General features: G+C 38.3%; 1 protein-coding gene across 1 annotated transcript in view; it reads right to left on the bottom strand.

Moving 5' to 3' along the window:
• Positions 1 to 9,676, bottom strand: part of epc2 (enhancer of polycomb homolog 2 (Drosophila)) — a 14,918-nt gene extending 5,242 nt beyond the window's left edge. The window contains exons 1-10 of the mRNA XM_016513885.1: positions 9,256 to 9,676; positions 7,306 to 7,465; positions 7,042 to 7,187; positions 5,868 to 6,074; positions 5,300 to 5,448; positions 4,952 to 5,081; positions 4,658 to 4,867; positions 4,464 to 4,547; positions 2,621 to 2,760; positions 2,154 to 2,455 (exon numbers count right to left, since the gene is read on the bottom strand). Of these exons, the coding sequence (XP_016369371.1) occupies positions 2,154 to 2,455; positions 2,621 to 2,760; positions 4,464 to 4,547; positions 4,658 to 4,867; positions 4,952 to 5,081; positions 5,300 to 5,448; positions 5,868 to 6,074; positions 7,042 to 7,187; positions 7,306 to 7,465; positions 9,256 to 9,408 (1,681 nt within the window). The 5' untranslated portion in view covers positions 9,409 to 9,676. The remainder of the gene's footprint in view (positions 1 to 2,153; positions 2,456 to 2,620; positions 2,761 to 4,463; positions 4,548 to 4,657; positions 4,868 to 4,951; positions 5,082 to 5,299; positions 5,449 to 5,867; positions 6,075 to 7,041; positions 7,188 to 7,305; positions 7,466 to 9,255) is intronic.
• Between the last annotated feature and the right edge of the window lie 568 nt (positions 9,677 to 10,244).

Genomic DNA, 10,244 nt, shown 5'->3' with positions numbered 1-10,244 from the left:
TAAAGCGCATCCATCCATAATAAAAAGTGCTTCACACGGCTCCGGGGGGTGAACAAAGGCCTCCTCTAGCGAATCGATGTGTCTTTGTAAGAAAAATAACCATATTTAAAACGTAATAATCAATTTAATCTAGCTTGCGCTCACTGTTGTACACAGAAGCAGCTCCGGGCGGATGAGGTAGGATGTCGGCGTTGCGCATGCGCCGCTCAGAAGCGACGAACGCGGAAGCGCAGGGGAGAGATCAAAACAAAACAAGTCACGAATTAGAAGTACAAAACGAGGATTTGTAAAGAAGAATGTCAGAGGATTTTGATATAAGCCAAGAGGAGACTGGTTTTCCTTTGCTAAAGTAAGACAACAGGTTTAGAAATGCGAATACAAGGGAAGGTTAGCTTTAGGCATTTTAATTTAAGCATGTTTAGCTTAGTTAACGGAAGGCTACCTGCTGCCATCAGAGCAAGTGTAATTACTGCATTCACGCGCTCCTCAGATGCTCTCATTTCCAGAGTTGTGCTTTTATGTCGGAATGTGAAAACAACATGGACATTCGCGTACCTACAAAGATTTCTTGGATTTGTATTATTAGAGCTTTCTGACATGAGTTCACGTGCATTTTCTCTTCCTTTGCTCCTGTAAACAAACGTTGGTTTTCACGAGACTCACCGGCGCATGCGCAGCGCCGACATCTTACGTCATCCTCCCGGAGCTGCTTTTGTGTACAACAGTGAGCGCAAGCTAGATTAAAGTTATTATTACTAGGGATGTGCGCAACGACTAATTTGACTGTCGTTTAAACGGAAGTTTTCTATCCGACTAGTCTAAAAGCAAGACACCCCCAAAAGATGGTAAGAAAAAAATTTCATCTTCATATAACGTTAGCCAACATATTAAAACAAGTCAAAAACAATAGGAAATGTTATCTAGGAATAGCATTAAAACAGCTTTTAAAAACATACTTCATGTAGGCTATATCATCTAAAAACAAAACGAACAAAAAGAAAGACAGGAGCTGAGGCGATTAACAATTCCTGCACAAAAACACGCTCTGCAGGAACTGAAGTCGCAGGCACGCAGAGATAATGAAAAGCAAGCCAAAAGAATTTTGGAAAGCGCCTGGACATCCCGCACCACCACCAAAGTGGGTCTTCGTTAGAGGAATAGACGGCGCAGATGGGATCGCAGCGGCGGCGGGCTGTAGTGAATGACGTGATTGACATTAGCTGGCTTTGGCTAGTCTCTAAGCTAATGCCTACGTGCCTGTATATATGATTAGGCATCACTCCAGTAGAGTTATTGTAAGCTAATTTGACATTACAGTTTACACAAAACTTTTCAGTTTCCTTCTAATTCAAAATAATCCCACACCTTGCTCGTCTTTCGCGTGGACACTTTTGAGCTCGCCACAACTGACACAAAGGAAACTCATGCGAGGTCTGAGGTAAAAAATGTAGTTTATGCCCAGATACACTTTTAAAAATAATGTATTATTTAAAAAAATTTAGTTTTAAATGTAACAATGTTTTATTTTATGGCAACATAAAAGGACGGTAATTTGAATGATAATTATGTTTTTTTCTGTCGTGTAATCAACTATTGTTTTCAGAGTCGACTAGTAGGAGCTGTACCATTTAGTCGACTAGACCCGCACATCCCTAATTATTACGTTTTGAATATGGATATTTTTCTTACAAAAACGCATCGATTCGCTACAGGACGCCTTTGTTCACCCCCCGGAGCCATGTGAAGCACTTTTTATTATGGATGGATGCGCTTTATTTCACTTCTTTTGGACTGATGAACTGCAACACCCGCTGACTGCCATTAAACAGCTTGGAAGATCAATGTAAATTTTTTATATAATATTTCAGATTGGATTCATCTGAAAGAAGGAAGTCATATGCGCCTAGGATGGCTTGAGTGCGAGTAAATAATGGGCTAATTTTCATTTTTGGGTGAACTATCCCTTTAATTGCACAGCCCTAATGCATAGTGCACTATTATGTATCAGGGAAGTGCAGAAATAACCAAAATCAACTGGCAAGCCACATTACAAATAACTGACAGGCTAGATTTGTTGAAAAACCCTGGAATGAACTGAAAGTTACAATTTAGTTGATTGACCTTCTGAATCCTGTTCAGCTCAGATGCCTCACCTGACACACTGTTAGAGAGCGGCGTCGCTCCAGCTTTTTCCACCTGCGGAGTCCCTTTCTTGTCCTCACCCCTTGTGTTCTCCTGTAGCGGCCGAGGGCGGAAAAACTTCCACCTGCAGGCCTGGATGTCACTCAGGAGCTGAGTCAGTGAGCGCTGAGGGCTTGATCTGGAGTTGTGAGAGTTTGTGTTTGTGTGGACCGGGAGGTCAGGCACAATAGAGTCAGTGGAGGGATAAAACATGTCAGGGTCCAGATGCCTGAGGGCACGGTCCAGATCTGACGAGGTGCGATCCAAAACAACCCTGATGGATTAAAACGGAGTGCTTTTAGATTTTCTACTAATCTGAACTAAATAAATTCACACCACACATCGTCTCTAGTGACTTCATACTTCATTACAGGAAACATAATTTTTACAAAAGATGAAAGAGGGCAATTGAGAAACTGTAAATAGAAGAGTAACATACCTGCCACCTCTGCCCACCCTCCCACGAGCCACTGCGATGCAGCGTCTGGGCACAGAGAGAGCGGTGAGACAGTTCCGCTGCCACAGCCGGTCCTGACCCGTCTGCTGCCAGTGAAGAGAGCAACTCTGATCCACCAGCGGCTGAGGAAACACACCACACATTTAACAGTGGGAAAGGAAATGACCAAAACACCACAGAGCCAAATAATATGCTTCTCTGTCACTATAATTGCGAGTATACCATAGTCTATGACATCTAGAAACAACTACATATAATAGTTTGGTTTAGTTTCATGATATTCACATGCACTAAAGCTAAGCACAGTCATTGACCATGTGCTTTATTTACACGCCAAGACAAAAAACAGCCCTTCCTGTCTCATGACCCATGTGTTTGAGAGCGTTCATTACTGCGAATCAATTCTTTGTGGTTTTAAGAATACATTCAAAACAATGATCTGATGCCATTAACATTCACAATACTTTTTAAAAGTCCTCAAACAGCATTTTGTCGTGCTTAAAGTTTTAGTAGAACAACATGCACTTATATAAATAACTCAAATAAAATACTTAGAAATAATTAAAAATATCATTATTTGTGCATATTTCAAATATTTTATATATAAGAAATTATCTATTTGACAACAATGGCAGACTGAAATTTGAAAATGATTTGGGGGGCCAGGACCCACTAGGGGGCCTCAGCAAAATATCCAAATGTGTGCGTATATTATTTATATTTGTTAAAAAAAAAAAATTGGAATCTTGGAATTCTTGGATATATGAGGTAGGCTAATTTTAAAAGTGAGATTTATAGATCTAAACTATAAACTATTTTTGTTTTTAAATCCTTATGCAATAAATCACAAACAACTGGAAGAAAGTGAAAATTACTTAGCTCCTAGAGTAGTAGTATATTTTTATTTAATGCCATGTCAGTATCTTAGGCTATTTTTATGGCAAAAACTATGAAAAAAAACAACATGCACTTATATAAATAACTCAAATAAAATACTTAGAAATAATTAAAAATATCATTATTTGTGCATATTTCAAATATTTTATATATAAGAAATTATCTATTTGACAACAATGGCAGACTGAAATTTGAAAATGATTTGGGGGGCCAGGACCCACTAGGTGGCCTCAGCAAAATATCCAAATGTGTGCGTATATTATTTATATTTGTTAAAAAAAAAATTGGAATCTTGGAATTCTTGGATATATGAGGTAGCCTAATTTTAAAAGTGAGATTTATAGATCTAAACTATAAACTATTTTTGTTTTTAAATCCTTATGCAATAAATCACAAACAACTGGAAGAAAGTGAAAATTACTTAGCTCCTAGAGTAGTAGTATATTTTTATTTAATGCCATGTCAGTATCTTAGGCTATTTTTATGGCAAAAACTATGAAAAAAATACAAGTATAAGAAATACAATAAAAACCAGCAAACAAACAAACAAACAAGTTAAATTACACAAGATTTTTTACATTAATGTATGATAAAAATTCTAAAACTTTTTCTGTCAAAATTATACTAAATCACTCTTTAAGTGGGTTCACTTAGCTCCCAGAAGTTTTGGAATTCTAAAATTTAATTATTTCATTTTTTTTTTTTTAATTTACAGAAACTATAGTAAAAGTGGCCATGGTTTAAAATAAGTTTTGAAAACAAAACTAGGACTATGGGGCATTCAAATATTTTTGCAGACAGGTTGACAACCACTGCTTTACACCATTTCAGGGCACCTTAAAAATCAAGACATAATTTTTCAGTTATATCACCCAGCTTTGGCACAGTCTACAGTCAAGTCAGCACTGATGTAAAACGGGAAACTCACAGCGTGGTAACTGCAGCCAGCTTTCCGTCTGAAGGCAAAGATTCCATCAGGATCATTCTCTTCATCTGGCTCTGAAGCTGGAGACTTCAGAGGAAAAAGGAGAAATAAAAGACAATTAATGTCTTAAGTAAAAGCACTAAATACATACAACATCTACATGAACATGTGTAGCCAAACACTGACTGTGCACTGACCAATGGGTAATCCTCCTCGCCAGAGCTGTGGAAGTCATATTGTTTAATGTCTGCCTTGTTGATGGTTTGCTGTCGCTCTGGCCGTCCAGGCTGGCGAAATGTATCAAGTCTGGGCCTCCTGTTGTACTTTTTATGGGAACGCACAAAGTCAAAGTGAGGCTCAGGCTTGACTGTGAAGGGGTGGAGGTGTTTGGGCCCAGATTTGTGTGACTAAAGGAAAGAGACAGAAGAAATATTTTTATAATGACCATTGAGCACGTTCAAGCTATTTCTTACACACGGATCTTTCCTTACCTTTATTTTGCCCTCTGCCTTGTGCCGACTACTTAAGGGTAAGGATATGGGCGCAGGGTAAATGGGTTTCTCTGCCAGAGGTACAGTGACCTCATTCAGAATCTCTCCTGAGAAGTCTCCAATTTGATATCTAAAATACACAAAACATGGAAAAACAAGTGTAAAAATCAATTTGCACTTCTCAAATGATTTAAAGCTTAGCGAGACTGGTCATGAGAGAGAGGAGTCACCTTACACACAACAACCATTCAAGCAGTTAAGTGACACAAAACAGTTTTATTTATATAGTGTATGTAACAACAGAAATCATCTTAAAGCAGCTTTATAAAAAGAGCAACGTTCACACACCTTTTCTCAAACACTTCCAGCGTCAGATGCAGCAGCTCTCGTTTGCTCTTTTCTCTCTTCTTGATCATCTCCAGGATGCTCGTGGTTCGGCTGAACTCTCTCCTCAGCTTTAGCATCTTCTCATAAGACACCTCATCATTCTTACGATTCTACGGTGAGAAAAAGACACACAAACAGATGGTATGAATTAAGAAATATGCTGTACAAAACAAATATATTGGGCATTTAAAAATCTGTATTGGTCACCCACTTAATATTAACTAGGAAAAGCTAGAACTGAATGAAGTCTTCAAAAAGCTGATGTAAATAAAAATAAATGATATTAGTAAAAATCAGTAAATCAGTAAATATTAGTAAAATCGCTAGAACTGAATGAAGTCTTCAAAAAGCTGATGTAAATAAAAATAAATGATATTAGTAAAAATCAGACGCAACATAAGGAGGCCAGTTTGACACACAAACATATAAAAAAATATTTCCATTTGGAAAGTAAGAACAAGTCTTGTCTGAATGCCCTCTCACAATACTGTTTGAGGAATGCATGACAAAGCACAGAGCACATGCATACCTTCCTAGTCTGCATCTTCTCTGTGCGACGCCTGAAGGCCACGTAAGCATCATTGTTGGTGGAGCCATCCCTCTTCTCCTGCTTGATCTGAGGGATGAGCGATGGGCCTCGGCAGTTCTTCCTCTTCCTCACCCAGTAGTCATACACAGACTTCAACAGGTAGTCATCTTCATTTAGCAGCAGCTTGGCCTCCTGAAGAGTGACCAACTACAGAGATATAGAATATGTGTGAATAAAATCTGTATAATTTTTTGATCAGTGTGCATTAGAACCCAAAAACGGGTCTCGGAGAGTAGGGAAAAAATTATGCTAAATGCAAATAATAACTATAACACAATTGAGCATAGTTAGAATGACAAAATAAAAAGTCTTATTTTTTCTATAATAAGCATACTTTTATAAGACTTTATTCTTTCTACTTTATTTTTTTATTTTACAAAACCATGTGTCACATTAAAGCCTATGATATTTAGGACCAAGATAATTTGTCACTTGGTAAAAGCAAGCTTAATCAGACAGGTGCTGTGACACCCTCATTCTTGAAAATGATGAACAAAACAAAAATATGACTAGGACACTACATACTAGGTTTACTTACAGTTGCAGTGAGAATAATGGTCTGTGTCGAATAGTGTGTTTTCTGTGATTAATGACTGCCCAAGTAATTAATTATTTTATTCTTCAGTGAAAAAAATTCTGTTCTTTTACATTTTTATTCATCAAAATAACCTGAAAAAATGTATCACAGTTTCCAATAAAATCTTACAGATGATTGAGAATGATTTCTGAAGGATCATGTGACACTGAAGCCTGGATTAATGGCTACTCAAAATTCAGCTTTGCCACCACAGGAATAAATTACATTTTAAAATATATTCAAATAGAAAACGGTTACTTGAAATTGTAATAATATTTCACAATATTACGTTTTTTACTGCATTTAACTATTGTAAATAAATACAGCCTTAATGAACATAACACATTCTTTTAAAAAGGTTAAACTATCTTACAGACTCCCAACCCTTTGTGTGGTAGTTTATGGTAATATTAATTTATTTCACCGTTGGCTTTATGAGATTGTTACACTCATACAATTCTGGTACCATGCTGGCTCGCAACTTAATGTTCTATGTCCTGCAGCAAAACCAGATAAGAAGCACTGACTTGTTATTACCTGGTTGGTGCTTGCTTTCTCTAACCGATCCATCATGGTCTCGAACTGTACAGGTCTGAGCTCCATTTTGCGGTTGAGTCTGTTCAGTAAAGTCTCATCCTCTGAGTCCATATCATAGTCAGGCAGCTCGTTATCCAGACCCAGAGCTGGTGCGGAGTAGCAGATTGAGATTCAAATTCAAATCACACTTTATTTGTTTATTTAAATCAAGAAATTAAAGCATCCAGAAGGACTATCTTGCGTTTGAAGCTGAAGGTCACTCACGCTGGATGTGAATGAGCTGTTTGGGGATGTGAAACTCTCCTTTGTAAAGGCGGTCATAATACGTGATGTTACTCTCAGCCTCTGGCACAGGGATGACCATACTCTCCTTCTTCTCCCTGAACACCTGCTGAGCAGAGATGGCCCTCTGGAGATGGTGCTCCTGAAACACACCGTGTGTGAGAGAGAGAGAGAGAGAGAGAGAGGATGAGTAAACCTAATTCTTCATTCACTGAGTGGGACAACTCAAATTTGCGAAAAGGTTACACCATATACACCACAACAGTAAAGATTTTGTCACCTCATACATAACACAAAAAATTTCCATTAGCAAGTGAGACCAGTTCCTTAAGCTAATACTGATGTAGCTGGACTCAGCAATAAGAAAAAGTTCAAAACTCACACAGAGACGGAAATAAGAATTGGGCAAGTACGACTTTTAATGCAGCTGAGAACAGCAACGTGATGAAACCCGCTGCAATGGCTTACACAGCTCGCAAGCATACAAATGAACTCCAAGTCGTTCCAATGACTTTTGGATTCATAAGAGACTCACTGTGGTGGACGGTTCAATAATAGAAAGGTGAGCAGTTCATTATCAGGTGGGTGAGGAGAGCAAATGCAATCTGTGGCACATAACTCAAGTTTTTAACATGTACCTTGGTCTGCTGTATGTCTGTCCAACACAACCTCTTGATCTTCCTTGATCAAGATGGCAACATGGCAGTTCATACTTGTGTTCTAATAAAACTCACTTCACTAACAAATAAAATGAATCAAACTGAAGAAATCTTGATCTGTTGCACATCTTTCAAAACAGCCGAAGATGTCACGACAGATGTGTCAAGTGGTGTAACCAAGTACACCAAGTAAAGTAATAAATATACATTTTTGACTGAATGAATACCATGATGTTTTCTTTCCCAAATGGAGGGTTACTTGATTTGACCTGACCAAAACATTTCTTTTTATAAAAAGGTTAAAATGTGTAATGTTTTAAAAGACAACAGAGAGATATAAGGGGGTTGTTTCTGTTTTATGGTTTTCTTGACATAATGTGACAACAACAACAAGGCATTTTGCCTGTTGGTTACTAGGACTTGGACATTTTCCAATTATGTCAAAACAATTTTTTTTTATTTTTTTTAAGAAAATTGTAAGTAGTAATATTAATTTCAATAATAATAGTAATAATACAGTAAATTTTAAACTCTTAATAATAAAATATATTTCATTATATAACTCCATAAGAGATGGTATACACTCACACACATACATATGTATGTACAATAATAACAACAACAACAGCAAAACATTACATTTTTTAAACATTGGAATACATTTTAAACCAACAATAAATAATAATATTTTTATGAATTAAATAGTTCAATTAAATAATATTTCACATTGGACTTTTCATTACAATATAGAAATATGTGCCATGGTAACACATAATATCATGGTACTCTGATATATACAATAATACTGAATAATTACCATATTCATATACCATTGTATTATATGACACTGAATTGTGGGAGATAGTAATGCTATATTGATGACTAGAGCCCGGTGCAGCAGAAACTAAACATCAGAAGAATCAAATAGATTCAGGTTTCAGACGCACGCCGTTCAGCTCGTGTATTCCTGTCGTAACATACGTCAATCTCTAACGCATTTACGCAAAAAGGCTGACGTCAATGCGCATTCACCACTAGCAAATGTCTCACGTAAATAACCTTGCTCACGCCACTAGTGTAAAAGATTTCCCGCGACTACGCAACTGTCGTAAATTGTATACGTAACCTAGAGCCTTAGAACGCTGCTTGCGGATCCCTTCAAGCAGAGAACGGACTTACGTAATAAAACGTGCGTAAGAGATACGTGAATACCAACACCCTGCTATGCACCTGAACCTCATGAAAAATTATGATTTTAAAATCATTTACATACCGACTCCTCTTCCTTTTCCATCCCGGTTGGCATCTGCGGAACCGCTCGGTTGATGGAGACGCAGTCGGTGAGGTCCGGAAGGTCTTTATTGCGGTAGATCGGCAGCGGTTTGGCGGCGTCTAGCGCTCGCGCGCGGAACGAGAGTTTACTCATTGTTTTCAGCGATCACAAACACACTAAACACGGATCATTCGGTACAAATACACACACGAGCCGACGGTTCTCTCCGCGGCCGCGCTCACTGACGTCCCTCCAATCGAAATCCGGCGGTTAAAGGCATCTCTGAGCGAGTTCTGGTGTTTTTTTACGGTTTTTTTTTTCTAGGCTGGTGTGAAAACATGGCGGACATGATCCCGACAGTACGCGCGACACTGCCAAAGAGCGTGAGCGGGAGCGCGCGGGTGCCGCTGCGTGCGCACACGGTGTTACGACACGCGGGCACGAGGAGCACATGCGTGCGTCGCAGAGCTGTCACATTATACATTTGTAGACCGTCTGTTACACATCCCCAGTGATGTGTGTAATGTGTTTACATATGCCACGCAGCCAAAGATGGCCTACAATACAAAACTGAACCAAATATTCAAGATTTTGGGCCACAGAATGTTTAGATTGAAAATCCCATAGGCAGGCCTATATTGATCGACAGTTTAAGTGTATTTGGGGGAGACATGCATCCCTCTTAATAATTAATAATTAAGAGGGATGCATGTCTACCCCAAATGCACATAAACTGTCGATATGAGCCTGCCAATCCAGTCTTATGAGAAAATGTTACTGTTTTATGAGGAGGCAAAGACATTCACACGGAAGCATACAAAAAGAAAAAAAAAAAACATAACGGTCCATCCCCAGCCCTATCACTAACTATCACCTAACCTTCAGTGGGGCTACATAGCCTACTAAAACATAGGAATTGTACAAATTTTGCACGAATTAGTCACCACTCACCAATTTGCCAAAATGTAAAATATTTACAAATTGCAATG

This window comes from Sinocyclocheilus rhinocerous, unplaced genomic scaffold (assembly GCF_001515625.1).
Source record: "Sinocyclocheilus rhinocerous isolate Xijiao unplaced genomic scaffold, SAMN03320098_v1.1 scaffold416, whole genome shotgun sequence".
Lineage (NCBI taxonomy): Eukaryota > Metazoa > Chordata > Actinopteri > Cypriniformes > Cyprinidae > Sinocyclocheilus > Sinocyclocheilus rhinocerous.
The sequence above is the reverse complement of the archived record's forward strand: the minus strand, read 5'-3'. Positions and strand labels throughout refer to the sequence as shown.